Raw genomic sequence first — 18498 nt, forward strand, 5'->3', positions numbered from 1 at the left:
CAGCAGAATCCATTTATAACTATTAATGAATCATGATTTTCTCAATCATAGAAATAACTTGCTGCAGTGATATAGGAAAAAGTAAGTTGTCTGGATTCCCAATACAAAAACGGCAGGTTCCACAAAGACAGGAAAATGGCATACCAGTTTTCCTGAATTAAAACGAATGATAAGCAAATATATTTTTGTTGAGGTTCTGCAAGTAGAGTCTGGAATTGAATTGCTTAAGTATTGGTGATTTTAATTTTAGTATGAAACGTTGTTAGAGGCATTTAAAGTAAATGTAGGTGAAGGAGCAAGACTGAATTTCTGGACGTGTAATAGACTATCTTGTTCTTAAAGTTAGGTACAAAAACTGAGGCCTGAATTTTCGTGTAGATGGAGAGGTTCTCCCATCTGTGCAAAAATGCTGGAAGAAATTAGAAACTGGAAGTCCCACACACAAACCTGGCTTCTGCCTTTTTCTAAATTGCACATTCCGTGGTTCACCGAAACAGCTGCCTATATAAATCAGAAGCTGCCTCCACTCATGTGATTTTGATGAGGTCTCAAACCCAAAGGGTGTCAGGTAGACCTGGTCGGAGCAGGCTTCCCCCGGGTACGCCGGTTTCCTCCCACATTCCAAAAACGTGCAGATTCGATGGATTGGCCACGCTAAATTGCCCCTTAGTGTCCCAAGATGTATAGATTAGGGGGATTAGTGGGGTAAATATGTGGGGTTATGGGGATAGGATCTGCTAAAATGCTCTGTCGGAGAGTGAGTGCAGACTTGATGGGCCAAATGGCCTCCTTCTGCATTGTAGGGATTCTATAATTCAATGAATGGAGTATGGGGAGTGCATGGGTAGCTAAGAGATGAGGGATTTTTAAAAATCTTAATCACTTTCTTAATAATTTCAACAAAGTGCCAGAGCACAGAGGCAGGCTGTCTGACAAGGCTGCCTCCACATCTGGCAGCTGCTACACTTGTCCCAGAGGTGGTTGGCTCGAATTTTAATTCAGCCCAGTCACTCTGCCGGAATAAAATCCGGCCTTCCAGGCCTCTTTTTCTTGGGTCAGGTTGGCTGAGCCAGGGAAAATGTCCCATCTCTGTACTCCCAACCTGGGAGCAAAAATCCAGGATTGGGAATTGCAAGCCTAATTTGTTTACATTATTTTAAAACTGCAATTTTGATCTTAACCATTGAAAATACAGCATCTTGGGGTTTCACATTATCCACCTTGTCCTTTATCATAAATAATTTTGACACCAGCTATTCTGAAGCAGAATTATGTAACATTTTCATTACAATTAAAGTGCCGTTTTGACTCATATGTCCATCCAGCTACAAGCTTAAAAAAAATTTTTTCTTGGGGAAGTTACTGTTTATGTCACACAATAAAATTGTTAAAAATGTTTTTGTTGCAAATGGATTAGGTTGAAAATGCACTGATAAGTGTGGAGATGAGCCAGTTGATCCCTGAACTGAGGTGAATTAACTGCCAATGCCTTACCAAGTCAGCAGTAAATGAATGGCAGGCTTCCAACTTAAATGGTAGCTGAAGCCTGTCTGACATCAAAAGCAACAGAGTTTGGTGAGAACCTTGCTTATTTTATCATTTTGTTTAGTTAAAGAGTTAGATAAATATGCTAAGCTCAATATATTTATTGTACCTTCAAATTACAGGATCATAATCTGAGTTAAAGAACTTGGGCATAATTGTCAGGTATTAATTAACGGACCAAAAAGGGACTCAGCAATACTTTAAAGAGTTTGTTACATATTTAAGTGGTTGTATGTTTGCTTTAAGAGCCGGTCACATGATTTGATGGTGATCTCATTCGGATGTTTTACAGGGTCCTGTTTAGTTTCATTGTCTACCCCTTCAGGCAAAAGCTCTTAGAATAAACCTTGTTGTTATTATAAATCTACATGTGCAAACCATATTTTTTTCTTCTTGTTTAAAACCCACAACCCTAATATTGTTAGCGCATTGCAAAAAGGAAACTGGCGACCAGGATGGGATGAGTACGACTTCTTAAATTGATGTGTTAAAGCCTGTTGGAATGAGTGACTGGGCTACCCCCATCATACTGGTCATGAAATCAGATGGCTGAGTTCGTATTTGTGGTGATTTTAAAACAACCATAAATCCAGTGTTGTATAACTAAAACACATTATTTATGGACGCTCCAACATCAAAGGAGGTTATGAATCTCAATATAAGTGTTACATTAATTTATATCCAAATGTTGTGCAGGCAGCTTTTACCTTGGATGACATACACTTAAATGTTATATTTTTCTTGTTAGACAGTTTAAATCTATTTCAGAATATTTTCTGATTTTTCACTAAGAAACTGGCAACGCAGACCAAAAGCTTTTATTTAAGATTTTCTTGGGCACCTGTGTCTGCAGTGATATTTGATGAAAACTAGCCTCATTTCCCACAATTATTCTGCAGGTATGGCTGGCTTTACGCCAGTGGCAGATTTAGAGATACATATATACTTATGGCTCTATTACATTGTAAAGACATTGAGTGCTGAGATGTTTGTGAAAATATACCTATGTTTTTCTTTACATTATTTTAATGCAGATCAGCTTATTTTGTAATTATGGTTAAACTATATAAGTAAATAAAAATTAGTTGACTAGCAAATCTTCTCTTTTGATTATGATACTTCATGACAAAAAAATATAGTTTAGGAAGACTAAGACAAAGGAAGCAAAGGTTGCTCAAATGAAAATGTAAGAGCATATAGACCAGGACATGAATGAACAGATTGCTGGATGCACATTCACCCAAGGATCATAAAACACCCAAAGCAAGAATTAGACAATGTTGACTTGTTTCAAAATAGCATAAAAGGACTCACAAACTTCCACCCACTCATAAATTTAGTTATCTTTAAGTCACAATACCATGATTAAGTTTGGGTGGCAATTACAATTCCCAGTAAGTTTTTATATGCAAGTTTCTAGAGGTAGGGCAACATATATTGTTGCATATGTAGTTTTAAGTTGAATGTATTGAAACAATAAATAAATTTAATAATTGTCAGACACATCACTGCCAGTACGTTTTTCAATCTGTTGTTAAAAATAATAAAGATTATATTCAACATTTGTTCACACTAAGGAGTGGAACTAGCCAATGAGGCAATATTTTAGTGCACACCTGCAAAACAATCTTTAAAGCAGATGATTCAGATCATTACATTAGTGATGGAAAGCTGCATTTTTGCTTTAATTCCCTTCCCTCCTTGCATTGCAACCAAAAAAAAATGAACACATTGATTAAGATGTAGAAATCAATTCTATAGCATTCAGTGAAATTACCTGAATTCCTCTTGTGCCGGTAAACATCTCTTTCAAGCTGCTGAAAACCTGCTGCACCAAGTAATGAGAAGCATCCCACACATAGTCCTGAAAATTAAATAAAGTTAAGCAGTTATATTTAATTTTCTACTTTCATTAAGGTTGGTGCACAAAGCAAAATAAACCTTTATTAGGCACATGAAGCGGACATCTACAGCACGTCAGTCCAGAGGGAATGTAAAGCTCCGTGACCTTATTGACATATGAGGCTCCTGTGGTGAATCACCAGAAACTCACTTTGTTTTGAAAATAAAATATCGATAAAAACATCTTCTCAATATTACCTAATATAATTTTATTTATTCGTCGCTGCTGTTCTGGGCAAACACAGAATTCTGTATTTTTATCTGACTTTGTACATCGAACGCTGACTGCAGAATCAAAGTATGTGTTGTCAAGTGTTACCTTCAACATAATTTTGCCTCTTTTCAATGGAAAGTGAGTTTTTGTGTAAGCAACTTGGGCAAGCTTAGTTACATAGATTTATAAATGTTTACTGTTTATTTTTTTGCAACAGTTTATCATTTTAATAGGTTTCCTCACCAAAAGATTGCTTCGTGAAGTAAAAGAACATGAGCGACAGATATCCAGAATACTTTGCAAAGAAAAATGGTACATTGACAAATGACATAAGAGCTTTTGCAAGCTTCACTTGTATATTATCCTGACTCATATCTACTGTGTATTGCTGTCGAAGCTTTTTATCCTATACTCATCAAGACAGATACAGTAATGTCAAATTTAACTACGACTGTATTCTCTGGAGTTTAGAAGAATAAGAGGGGATCTCATTGAAATGTATAAAATTCTGACGGGGCTGGACAGATGGATACAGGGATGATGTTTCCTCTGGCTGGGGGGTGGTTTAGAACAAAGGGTCACAGTCTCAGGATACGGGGTACGCCATTTTGGACTGAGATGAGGAGAAAACTTCACTCAGAGGGTGGTGAACCAATTGAATTCTCTACCATAGAAGGCTGTGGAGGTCAAGTCAAGAATATATTCAAGGAGGAAACAGATAACTTTCTAGACTGTAAAGGTGCCAAGGGTATGGCATTGAGGTAGAGCATTAGCCATGATCATATTGAATGGCGGAACAGGCTCCAAGAGCCAATTCACCTACTCTCAAACCCATTTTCAATGTTTCAAAGGAAATAATAATTTATACTGCCTGAGAAAAGGGGTGCTGATTGCTTTTGCCTGCAGAGGACAAGTCTGTGCACACGAACATATGTAGCTTCTAGCAAGCATACGTGAGCTATCGTGTGAGCCCAAATGATGAATCTTAAATTGGTTGTTATTGTAATTTTTAATACACTTGGGATTGTTCAGCAAGCACTGCCCAATCACAGAATCATATCTAACATCAGACATTATGCTCTGGGTTTTGGTTCTGATCTGTATTCTAATGAATTCAGTAAGTCACACAGTTGAATTCAGTTTTAATGACATGTATGACCAAATAGATGGTGCTGCCATGTGATCCTCTTTAGGGTCAGCTCTTACATTTTTGCCAGTTTTCACAAAAAAATGTTTTCAATCAAATGACCCTTAACCCCCAACCTCTTGTCTATTCCCAATATGTAGATAAAAGGGTTGCTATTACATTTTTTCCTTTATTCTTAAATGGGATGTGGGTTTTGCTAGCCAGGTCAGCATTCATTGTGCATCCCTAACTGTCCTTGAACCAAATGGTTTGCTACATTTCAGAGGGCAGTCAAGAGTCAACCACATTGCTGGGGTCCAGAGTCAAAAGTAGTCCAGACTGGATGAGATTGGTAGATTTCTTTCCCTGAAGAACAGTGAACCAGATGGGTTTTTACAACATTGAATGATGGCGGTCATGAACATCATTATTATGTACATGGGCAAGTTACTAGGCCGATTTGGAACAAATAATATCCAAACTCGTAGATTGCTACAACTCAACGGGGGAAGTTTATTGTAACTATGTGCGCTGTTACGCTTGAAACAAAACTGGGCTTAAAGCCTGCAAACCTGACTGATGAGGTCTTCAGTGCTCACGTGACTCATAGAATCATAGAATCCCTACAGTGAGAAGGTGGCCATTTGGCCCATTGAGCCAGCACCGACAACAATCTCACCCCAGGCTCTATCCCTGTAACCTCACATTTACTCTGCTTATCCCCCGACACAATGGGGCAACTTAGCATGGCCAATCAACCTAACCCACACATCTTTGGAGTGTGCGAGGAAACCGGAACACCCGGAAGAAACCCACGCAGACATGGGGAGAATGTGCAAAATCCACACAGAGTGACTCGATGCCAGAATCAAACCTGGGTCCCTGGCACTGTGAGGCAGCAGCGCTAACCACTGTGCCACCGTGCCACCCCATCACATGACTCCTCTTGAAGGGACATTATCCCCAAATAACATACACCAATTTAATACATAACAATCATGTCCTTTCTTTCCAGCAATACTCATGTTCTGTACTACCAAGTGACTATTCATATCTATAGCAATATACTGGAAAGGTCATCTAGAGAACAAACAAACAGTAACCTTGTACAACATCAAATTAGGTAGCTGCAGATTGTGTAAACATGCTAGAAGTTATGAATTATTTTCCAGTTTGATGTCATTTACTTTCATCCTTTATCTGCAGCTCTTAAATTATTTACTATTTGCGCTTATGACACAATATCTTAATTTCCGGCAGTAGGCTCCTACAGCTGGCTTCAGTGTTTCCACATTGAGAGCAGAAAACAGTTACCCAGCAACCTCCTGCTGGAAAGCGCATCTTCGGACATCAGGTGAAAATTGGATCTAGCAACAGTGAAGGAAGGGTGATATAGTTCCAAGTCAGGATGATGTGTGGCTTGCAGGGGAATTTGCAGCTGGTATTCCCACTCAGCAGTTGCCCATATCCTTCTTTGTGGTAGAGGTTGAGGTTTGGAAGGTGCTGTTAAAGGATCCTTTGAGAGTTGCTGCTGTGCATGTGGAACATAGTACATCTGTGGTAGAGGAAGGAGGCGTTTTAGGTTAGTGAATGGAATACAACAGGTGGATGCATTGCATTTCTTGAGTATTGTTGGAGCCGCACTCATCCTGGCCAATGGAGAATATTCCATCATACTTCTGACTTGTGCCTTGAAGATGGTAGACAGGCATTGGAGAGTCAGGTAGAGAGTTACTGGCTTCAAAACTCCCAGTTTCTGACCTGCTCTCGAAGCCACAATTCCAGTTCAGTTTCCAGTCAATGGTAACCTCAACAAATGTGGATGGTGGGATACTTAGTGTTGAATGTCAAGTGGAATGCCAAGGCAAGATGGTCAGATTCTCTCTCATAGGAGATGGCCATTGCTTGGCACTTGTATGCTGTGAATGTTTGTGTTACGATCCTCGTGGGGAAACCATAAATGAAAATAACGAAATTTACTGAATGACCTCCAAATGATGAAATTACTAACTAGATTCCACTTTTTGTAACTTTTGTTTTAACATGAATCAGAACCAACTTAAATTAAACATGAAAGAACAGGCAAATGATACTTGAAATAGAAGGGAATATTTCACTCTGATACAAAAGCATATGTCTCACACAGTCATAAGCATTTCCCTTCTGCATGCGTGACATTACATAGCTACACAGTTCCACAGTATGTTCTTTATTAATACAAGGTAGGTCAGAAGTCCTACCCAACAAGTTTTCACACCCCAAGATCCACGGGTATGATTATCATCATCAAGGAACAATTTTATGGACCCTCTTTCTCTCAGGTCATGACAGTCCTGATGGTGTTACAGAGTTTCTTTTCAACTGACCAACTGGTAACACTTATCATCTCTAAGCTATTCACAGCTTTCTAGGTTTTCAACATTTATTTAACCAACTTGCACAGAAAAAGCCCGGCTTCTTTCTGGGAGAGATTTGCTTAGTCTCCTCAAAATTATTCAGTATATTCTTCTTTCAGTCTCAGTCCGCTTTATCTTTGTGTCTTCATCCATGCCTTCACCTTCCATCTCCTTTGCTTCTAGCTCTCCTTTGTGTTTGGCCGGATGGGGTCTGTTTCCTAACTTCCTTCCAGTTGGTACTGCTTTCAGGGGGCCACAGTAGCACAATGGTTAGCACTGTTGTCTCAGAGCTTCAGGGATCTGGGTTCAATTCCCAGCTTGGGTCACTGTCTGTGTGGAGTTTGCACATTCTCCCTGTGTCTGCGTGGGTTTCCTCCAGGTGTTCCAGTTTCCTCCAACAGGTATATTGCCCCTTAGTGTCCCAGGATGCATAAGTTAGAGGGATCAGTGGCGTAAATATGGGGTTACGGGGTAGGGCCTAGGTGGGATTGTTGGTGCAGGCTCGATGGGCCAAATGGCCTCCTTCTGCACTGTAGGGATTCTATGATCTAAGTGTCATATGGACTAGTATTTCTTATTATCCAAGAAAATTACAGCTGATCCCTTTACAATTGATGAAAGAGTTGAGAAATAATTTCAAATATTCTTGAAAACAATTACAAATTCCACAGATCTTTTAAGAAAATTACAAATTTTCCTGACTGTTTTGTCTCTAGGTTGAAGGTACCCTACCCCATCCCTACCCCAACTGATACAACTTGGGAAAAAGAAAGGTTTAACGTAGTAAAGTTTTTATAAACAGTAATGTTTGGGTACAACTAGTTCTTAACATCATAAATAGCTTAGCATGTTATATTTTACATGGATAACAGCAATATCTTATATTTTATGATGCAAACTTCTACACAAATAAACACTTTTATTTTGCAATCCCATAAAACTCAATACATTCATCTGGCTTTAAGACATTGTTAATGTCCATTGACTGGACATTCACAATCGCATTGTTTTGGCTGGCAACATTCACTAATTTCAGTCCGAGATAGCCAACTCTATCAAAACAGTTTCTGGTTCTTGGTTTTCAAATTTTCCTGTTGCTTTTTAAAAATTCTGTATTGGACTTCTAGTCAGGACCCTGGGTTAACACTTGTGATGGGCTCAAATGTTTCACAATTTGCTTGGTTTGGTTAACTTTGTCATGGACAACATTACTGATTGCTTGCAAAGCATCTGGTTTCTGGGTACTGATGGCTGTGAACTGGAATCCAAGACATTCTATGACATACTGCTCTTCCCCTTTGCATCCAGCATTTTCCTCTTGTTCTTCTTTAAAGCTATATATTAAATTGTCATCAAACTTTTCAATTTTTATAACAGACTCTGAACTACTCTGTCAGGTTTTAGCTCCTTGTCTCCGTTTACTTCCATGTCTGCAGTTCTGTGAACTACTTTTTATTACTCTTAACACAGGATTGTAATACTCCTGTAATCTTTACAGAATGTGTCGGGAACATCCCTGAACATATACAGCAGTGGCTACACTTGAATAGTATTTATTTAGCTTTGAAGTGCTTGGGCCGTCCTGGAGTCACAAAAGGCATGAAATAAATTTGAGTCCTTCTCTTCCATTGTTAACAATTTTGTTTTGTTTAAAACCAGATTACACCATCAGACCATGAAACTTTGGTGGAAAATAAAGAATGCAATCCACTTAAGCAATGGAAAATGTGCTTTACTAATAAAATATATACTTTAGTTGCACAGGACTGCAAAATTCCTGTGGCATTTACAACGGAGTATGAGAACATCCTTGAGCAATGTAATTTAGTAAGCTTTTATTCCTATACATAAGTTCGTAGCCAATTCAGATTAAAGTATCTGGAGAAATGCAAACAGTGCCTTCAAGCCTATTATCTTGAGGATTATGATTATACATTGTGACATGATGTTTGGTATGTTGCAAATTGTCACATTCAAAGAATTTCAGTTAAGCTGTTCAACTCTGCTGTCGACTCGATTCAGTCAAGTTAAAATGAATAAGGCTAACTGACTAGTGGGGGGAAAAAATCAAACATTTCCGAGTTAGCCACTTGACAAATATTGCACAAGCAGGGTTGCTGATGCACGAGTTTAAATTATTTTCAGATCATTTACAGTTTATTGCAGCTCAATGCACTTCAATACATTTTAGAATGCTTCAAAACAAACAGAAATTGAAAATTATAAAAAGTCCATAACCATTATGTTTAATTAATTAAATAACATTAGCTGTGACCTTCTGCTAAATGGTTACTTTTTTGGCTGAACCTTGTAGTCAATCCATTTTGTTTAATTCAGCATCCTATTGCAGTTACCATTTCAACAGACCTGATTATTTTCACAGTTATTTTCAATAAATAAACTACGGCTCTGTAAAAGATCGACTTTGATACCAAAGCAAAATGCTTACTCGAAGGCGAAAAGCAGTTCACATGTCTGAAATTAGATACTTTGTGTTTTATTAATTATTGGTTCAACACTGAGTCATATGAGACAGGGTTGGAAATGTTAACTTTTATTTCTCTTTCAGATGCCAATTAACCTGCTTAACATTTCCAGAATTTTAAGTTTGAGTATCTGAATGCACAGCATTCTTGTTTTTCCCTTTTCATTCCTGTGCCAATTCTGAGCAGCATCTTAAATCACAGTGAGAAGATAAGGCAAGACTATATCCTGTTTATGTGGTACTCTCATTGTGAATTGGAATACTTCCAAATTGCTGCATATTACAGTTTTTAATTGGCATCAAAACAAAAAAACAAAATGCTTGATGAGCAGATTCTCCCATTGTAAAACTCTTGTCTGAAAAATCTATTTCAGTTGGACTAAACTAGACTTGTCCATGGCACCTCAGCCCTTGAGAAAAAAACCCCAGAATAATTGCTGAACCTTTACCCATGAGCGCAAAACCACTACATTATTTTGGTACCTTTGGAAAATCTTCAACTTCTTTCAATCTCTTTTCAATCTGGAGACGCCCACCAAATCGTGTCACACCATATACCACAGTCATCACCGTCTGTTTCACAACTTTACGATTAATGAAGCCTTCCAAGATTTGAGCAATTCTTACACCTTTTTCAGCGTCGCGTTTTCTAAATTCCTCAACCTGAGGGGAGAACACAAGGCAACTGCATAACATTCAACAGAAAAGTAATGGCCTAAACAATCAATATATGTTACTGCCTCTACCACTGTAATGTACAGTGATTCAACTTGATTTATTGGTCTACCCTGATACTCTCTTTAATTGTGGTATTTCTTACTATAATTTAAGAATTACAGTAAAGCTACAATTAAAAAACGAATTCAATTCTTTATTAGTTTTAAAATTCATATGCCCCTATCAATTATTGTTTACAAAATCATATCTTGAAATTTTAATGGTTTCAATATAATATTTCCTCACTCTTGCATTCATTGTGTACTTGCTTACTGATGGAGAGAACTACTCTGAAACACTTTGGCTATGCTGTATCTTTTCTGGGCTTCTATAACCACTGTTGAACATGGATCTAGAGTATTGCTCGAATTAAACACTGTAGAAACTACCTAGCACTTGCAATAATTGGATTATTTGTGACTTGGTAGAACATGAGCATAATCCCGAAGGTTAACACTTATTGCGATATACTACTGTTGCTTGTTAGGAAGGTACTGCCATCCCATCCACTAGGAGGCCTGCACTGTGACTGACAAATAGATCACCCACTGAGAATGCTTCTAGTTCATCCACTCTGTTCACTGACCTGCTGTGCTACCCCACTGTAAACATCCTGCGGTACTTCACAGGGCATTAGGTTCACAGAAGTTGCACCAATCACATCACGTCCGAGAGCAGCATAGTGTTGCAAACCATTACAAGATCCATCCTGTTAAATGATAGGTAAAATACTTGGGTGATTTGTCTTTGTTGATTGCACGACACAAGTGAGCTTTTAAAAAACTCACAGCTTACTAATGCACGATATAAATTACATTCTGTGGTTCTGTGTATTTTTGTTTTAACATATCCAGTTTATGGACTTTTTAACCAATGTTTTAAGTTTATTTATTAGTGTCACAAGTAGGCTTACATTAACACTGCAATGAAGTTACTGGGAAAATCCCTAAGTCACCACACTCTGGCGCCTGTTCGGGTACATTGAGGGAGAATTTAGCATGGCCAATGTACCTAACCAGCACATCTTTCAGACTATGGGAGGGAACCAGAGCACCTGGAGGAAACCCATGCAGACACGGGGAGAACATGCAGACTCCGCACAGACCGTGACCTAAGCCAGGAATCGACCCGGGGCCCCTGGCGCTGTGAGGCAGCAGTGCTAACCACTGTGCCACCGTGCTGCCCCCAGGAGATGGATTAGCTAAAAGAAAATGAGACATTTCACCAATGCTAATTATGGTTACCTTACATAACTAACATGATATTTTAGGCCATTTTTTAAGAAATAGAATATCTCTGAGTAAATACACATAAGGGCTTGAGTAATTTAGACTTTCCAGAATCATCTTTGTGGAACAATTATGCAAACATTGCACCTGCCTTAATCACCATTAGTGTGAAACTGGTTGTCTAATACAGGTCTATTCAAATAATTCTGCTTATTGTTGGGTTAACTGCAACACCACACCACTTTCCCTTAAGAAAATGTTTTTTCCCTATATGTCTGTACGTTTTCTTTATGTACATACACAAGTGCAAACACATCTATAACAATACTGCTTCGGTGCTTCTCTGGTAAATTACAGAGTCCAGATCAAAAAGAATAATTTTTTTCTTCTCATTGTACTTAACCTGAGGAGTGACACAGAAATTTAATTCAACACAAAATACGATTGTGAAGTGTAACGCACAGGAGATGCATGCTAGATATACTGTTTTAATGAAATTACAAATAAATCAACCATGTTGCTCATGGTAAATCAGATAATTTGGTGTTTTATTACAATGTGAAGGAGGGTTTATATATACATTTTGTGCGTCTGTATTCCTTTAACTTTGTATTTAATTTTTCCCCTGCCATTTTTAAAGCTAAGAATAAAAACAAAGTGGTATACAAGAGGTATCAACTGGAGGCAGAGATCTTGTAGCAGCACTGGGAGGAGTCCTGTGCTTTGGTAGTTGGGGGAAGTCCTGGGCCTTGTAAGCATTGGGGGTTAGTTTGTGTCTTTGTCAGCACCAGAAAGGATCCTCCAGATTGGCACAAATGGAGAGCTGGTGCCTGGAATTTCAAATTAGATTGAAGAAAAGTATTTGCCATTGTTTCTCCATTCCTATGTCTCCCAGGTGTTAACAGAATGCTTACATTTTCTGTTGACGTAACATTCGGAGTTTAGAACCCTCACAATTCAAACTAACTTGATTTACAACGAACAAAGACGATCTCCCCCCTCAGTTTAACACACTTTCTAATATATGGAATGTAAAATAAGAGTTAAAAGCGTGTGATCAAATATAAACTGATGTGTCTTTTTTTCTCTCTTACAAATGTGGGCCCAGATTTCATAGTCAGCTGTGAACAAATTGCACTCACTCTGTGTTGCACTTATGCACAGGCATTCTTTGTGCATTTGCACCGTGACTTAGAGAGTCAAAATAGTGGGATGCCCTCGACAGGGGGATCATGGACCTGTGTGAACAGGGCAAGCAATGGTATATCTCCTCAACCAATCAGGCAGATAGAACTGTCATGGAGGTACATAGAGTTTAAACCAGGAAGTGTAAGTTAGAATGTTTAATTCAACACGAAGTTAAGTATGCAAAGAGAATGACAAAGAGGGAAAGGAAGATAAGATTAAGATAGAGATAAAATACACCACAAAAAGTTAAAAGTTCTTTACAGCTCCAACAATAATTAAGTTTTAAAAGTAAATTTTCAGTACCACAGGGATTGTTTGGTATTAATTAAGATCACTAAAATCCCTTCCCGGGATAGATAAGCTCAAACATTTTCTACCATGTTTAGTGGATATCTAGTGGGTAAGTACAGCAAATTCATATTCTTGGTATTTGAATGATGAGTCTCTCAGCGAGGTGCTGTTAAGAGTGAAGCTTCTGGAGGAGCTAGGCATCTTAGACAGCAACTTCCTGATGTTTTTGTTTAACTGTATATGTGTAGATACAACAGGCTGCTGTTTTATTTACTCCTTAACAGTGACCGTTAACACCTTCACTGTGACCGCTAACACCTTCACTGTGACCGCTAACACCGTCACGGTTACCGCTAACACCGTCACGGTTACCGCTAACACCTTCACGGTGACCGCTAACACCTTCACTGTGACCGCTAACACCTTCACTGTGACCGCTAACACCTTCACTGTGACCGCTAACACCGTCACGGTTACCGCTAACACCGTCACGGTTACCGCTAACACCTTCACGGTGACCGCTAACACCTTCACTGTGACCGCTAACACCTTCACTGTGACCGCTAACACCGTCACTGTGACCGCTAACACCGTCACTGTGACCGCTAACACCGTCACTGTGACCGCTAACACCGTCACTGTGACCGCTAACACCGTCACTGTGACCGCTAACACCGTCACGGTTACCGCTAACACCTTCACTGTGACCGCTAACACCTTCACTGTGACCGCTAACACCTTCACTGTGACCGCCAACACCGTCACTGTGACCGCCAACACCGTCACTGTGACCGCCAACACCGTCACTGTGACCGCCAACACCGTCACTGTGACCGCTAACACCGTCACTGTGACCGCTAACACCGTCACTGTGACCGCTAACACCGTCACTGTGACCGCTAACACCGTCACTGTGACCGCTAACACCGTCACTGTGACCGCTAACACCTTCACTGTGACCGCTAACACCTTCACTGTGACCGCTAACACCTTCACTGTGACCGCTAACACCTTCACTGTGACCGCTAACACCTTCACTGTGACCGCTAACACCTTCACGGTTACCGCTAACACCTTCACGGTTACCGCTAACACCGTCACTGTGACCGCTAACACCGTCACTGTGACCGCTAACACCGTCACTGTGACCGCTAACACCGCCACTGTGACCGCTAACACCGTCACTGTGACCGCTAACACCGTCACTGTGACTGCTAACACCGTCACTGTGACCGCTAACACCTTCACTGTGACCGCTAACACTTTCGCTGTGACCGCTAACACCTTCGCTGTGACCGCTAACACCTTCGCTGTGACCGCTAACACCTTCACTGTGACCGCTAACACCTTCACTGTGACCGCTAACACCTTCACTGTGACCGCTAACACCTTCACGGTTACCGCTAACACCTTCACTGTGACCGCTAACGCCTTCACTGTAACCGCTAACACCTTCACGGTTACCGCTAACACCTTCACGGTTACCGCTAACACCTTCACGGTTACCGCTAACACCTTCACGGTTACCGCTAACACCTTCACGGTGACCGCTAACACCTTCACTGTGACCGCTAACACCTTCACTGTGACCGCTAACACCTTCACTGTGACCGCTAACACCTTCACTGTGACCGCTAACGCCTTCACTGTGACCGCTAACGCCTTCACTGTGACCGCTAACGCCTTCACTGTGACCGCTAACGCCTTCACTGTGACCGCTAACGCCTTCACTGTGACCGCTAACGCCTTCACCGTGACCGCTAACGCCTTCACCGTGACCGCTAACGCCTTCACCGTGACCGCTAACGCCTTCACTGTGACCGCTAACGCCTTCACTGTGACCGCTAACGCCTTCACTGTGACCGCTAACACCTTCACTGTGACCGCTAACACCTTCACGGTTACCGCTAACACCTTCACTGTGACCGCTAACACCTTCACTGTGACCGCTAACACCTTCATTCTGCTTTATTCATGTTATAAAGACTTTCATGATTATAAAAATATTAAACCTGCAAAGATTAGCCTACATTTTCGCACAAAAACATGTTTGCAGCCAATTAACGCTGTAGGATATATAATCTTTGTTCAAGTTATAATATTATAGCACTAATTTTGAAAACTAAAAGAACACAAGGCCACATGTCTACTTATTTTTAAAAATATTAAAACTTAGATCTTTGTGGATTTCTGTTGTAGGTTCCACAAGGTCATTGGGATGCTCTGCCATACATAATTAACAATATATAATGTCTGATTTGTGAAGACAGTATTTGCCTCATTCTATGTGTAGCCATGCTTTAGATTTAAAATAGTCACAATTTCTAACTACAGTACTGAACCATTTCTAAAGACAAATCATAGAGTTTTTAAAAAATCACCACCTTCATTTTCAAATACATAAACAGTACATTTACATGTTCACTTTTATAAACGGAATTTCATATTCCAAACAGACTACTTGCAATCGAAGATAGCCTGCTCACCCATTTAAATACCTCTATACTAATACCAATACCACTATTAATCAACTAAATAAAATCATCTTTGTCCTTTCATCAACTCTCTATGAAGCAAATTAGATTTTAAAAAATATTTAAACTCATTACATGTCATCTGTCAGTAAATGAGTGGAAACGTGAAACTGGGTAACTCCGATGTCAATGACAAATGCTCAGTGAAAGTACACAAGTCTGATCATGGTTACGACATCAAAAAATAAAGTTTATTTATTAGTCACAAGCAGACTTACATTAACACTGTAATGAACTTACTGTGAAAATCTTCTATTTTTCAGTTATTACAATTGTTCTGAATCAGAAAATTAGGCCAACCAATTCAAAGCATACAACTAGCAGAAATCTATCAAAGACAAAACAAGTATTGTATCAGCTCTTACTCTCTTTATGAGAGCCTTACTTCCCCTAGTTCCAACCTTTTATAATTCAACCTTGCAATTACCAATCCAAAATGATTTTTTTTCACCATGATGATGTCCTGCATTTTGATGGTGGTTCCCTGCCTACATTGCTATTAGAAATACAACTCCCAACAAATTTTTAAAAATTCATTTATGGGACATGAGTGTCGCTGGCTGGCCAGCATCTTTTGCCCATCCCTAGTTGCTCTTGTTCAGAGGGCAGTTGAGGGTCAACCGCATTGCTGTGGCTCTGGAGTCACATGTAGGCCAGACCGGGTAAGGACGGCAGATTTCCTTCCCTAAAGGACATTAGTGAACCAGATGGGTTTTTCCAACAATCGATGATGGTTTCTTGGTCATCAGTAGATTCTTAATTCCAGATATATTTTATTGAATTCAAATTCCACCATCTGCTGTGGTGGTATTCGAACCTGAGTCCCCAGAACCTTAGCTGAATTTCTGGATTACTAGTCTACGATAATACCACTAGACCATTGCCTCCCCAGTAACTGACATTACTAATAATGAGAAAAAACCCCTGCAAATCTTGAGATCTGAAATAAAATTAGAAAAAGCATTGAAATACGTATGAGGTCAATCAGTAAAGAGAAAATCTACTTCTTTTTACCAGATGCTAACTGACATGCAAGATAATGTAACTGCTCAGCAGTCGATTCCAATTACGTACTTCCAATTACGTACTTTGCTTTATAAGCAATATGTTTCTCAGTTTTCTATACAAAGTCTATTAATCACGATCTCCTTTGCTCCAGCTGCCTTTTTTCAAACTTCACTATGCCGAGATTAACTATTAGCATTTTTACACTGTTGAAGATATTAAATGGTGCATCTGAAATTGTTCAAGGAACAGCTCGTTCCACATTAACCAAAAGAAAATGAATAAGGACATCCTAGGAAATAGGAATTGGGTAACTGGTAACTCTTGGCACTGCTCCAACTTCAGAAAGTGAACATTTTCCAGTAAATCTTCAATTTACTTACAAAGGATACAATATTATGAGCAAAAAATAGTTATTTTAAGTTATATCCTAATTTTTCTATTCCCTACATCAAGAAAACTTCTCCAATAGGAGAGCTGGCTTCATTACGACTGGTATCAATCAATGCTTTTCTGGAATCAAATGGCATGAGGCATACATGAATGGTGCATGAATTAGCTCAACTTCAGCATGCAGGCTAATCCTGCACCATCTGGCCTGACTTCAGATACCTGATGTTATAATCACATGAACTGGCTCCATTGTTCCAAATATCAACATTTATTATCAACTCAAAGATTCCTGTGTAAATATTTATCCTGGAAATACACCATCTAAATATGCCGTCATTCATAGTGGGACAACAGTATGCAATCACTTCACTGATTTGTTGATGAACCAATCATATAATTGCATGGTGGCATACTGGTTATGTTACTGGGCTATTCACCCAAAGGCCTTAGTGGGGTGAAAAACTGAGATTGACTACTAATGCAATCACGTGCGGCTTAAAGCCAGGGTTGACTTATAAACTGTGTATATGCAAGAACATGATTTTTGAGGCCAAGAAAATAGGGTCGACTTATACATCGCAATCAATGATATCACTTTCGGAAATTGAAAGGAAATCAACTGACATTGACCTTCAACTAAATGCAACTGTTCAGTAAAATGTGTCACGCATTGTAAACAATAAAACATTTATTAGGCCATCAGTTCTTTTTTACGATTTTAATACTACTTCGGCTCTACAACCCCCTCTCTGTGCTCCGTCAATTGAGTATTTCCGATTTTAGTCACTGCCTTTGGCAGCCTTTAAGCTCTGGAATTTCCACCCAGTATCTATCCGTGTCTCTTCTTCTTTTCCCTCGTTTAAGGCATCCCTCAGAACCTGACCTGTTAGCATGGCTTTTGATCATCTGGTTTAATACCTATCCACATGATCTGGTGTTCCAAGTTTTATTCCACAACATTCATGTAAAATGCCTTGGGGCATTTCATCTCATTAAGGGCACTATACAAATGAAAACTTGTTATAATCCTCCAAAGTAGACCAGCCCGTTGTTTAAAGTAACTTCAGCTGCCTGTGTAGAGGGAAAAGAAAGCAACTGTATGTTCATCTAAATATATCAAGACTGACCTGATGTACTGGGAAATAAGAGATGTATTTGGTTGGATCAGGCGATCTCACAGCATGTGCTATCTCTGTGCAGCACGCCAATGTCTGCCAAGGCTCATCTGCATTCATCCACCACTTCCTCCCCTTGGAAAAGCAAAAGCATCTTAGATACAGAGACACATCATTTTATGTAAACACTGTTAATCAAGGACAAATGATATGCACTTGTAGTCCTCTGTTTTTGGGCACTCAATGCTTTCAACTATTCAATTCAAACACAATGTCTACGTTGAACTACATTATGTTGGAACATGGTTTTATTCATCATTTAAAACTGCATACATTTTACTATATTATTTTACAAAAT

At 39.4% G+C, this 18498-nt stretch overlaps 1 protein-coding gene across 1 annotated transcript in view; it reads right to left on the reverse strand.

Annotated features, from left to right (window-relative positions):
- polrmt (polymerase (RNA) mitochondrial (DNA directed)) overlaps positions 1-18498 on the reverse strand; it is a 102331-nt gene that overhangs the window by 40410 nt on the left and 43423 nt on the right. The window contains exons 11-14 of the mRNA XM_078198260.1: positions 18153-18275; positions 10972-11094; positions 10152-10331; positions 3323-3409 (exon numbers count right to left, since the gene is read on the reverse strand). Of these exons, the coding sequence (XP_078054386.1) occupies positions 3323-3409; positions 10152-10331; positions 10972-11094; positions 18153-18275 (513 nt within the window). The remainder of the gene's footprint in view (positions 1-3322; positions 3410-10151; positions 10332-10971; positions 11095-18152; positions 18276-18498) is intronic.

This window comes from Mustelus asterias, chromosome 26 (assembly GCF_964213995.1).
Source record: "Mustelus asterias chromosome 26, sMusAst1.hap1.1, whole genome shotgun sequence".
Lineage (NCBI taxonomy): Eukaryota > Metazoa > Chordata > Chondrichthyes > Carcharhiniformes > Triakidae > Mustelus > Mustelus asterias.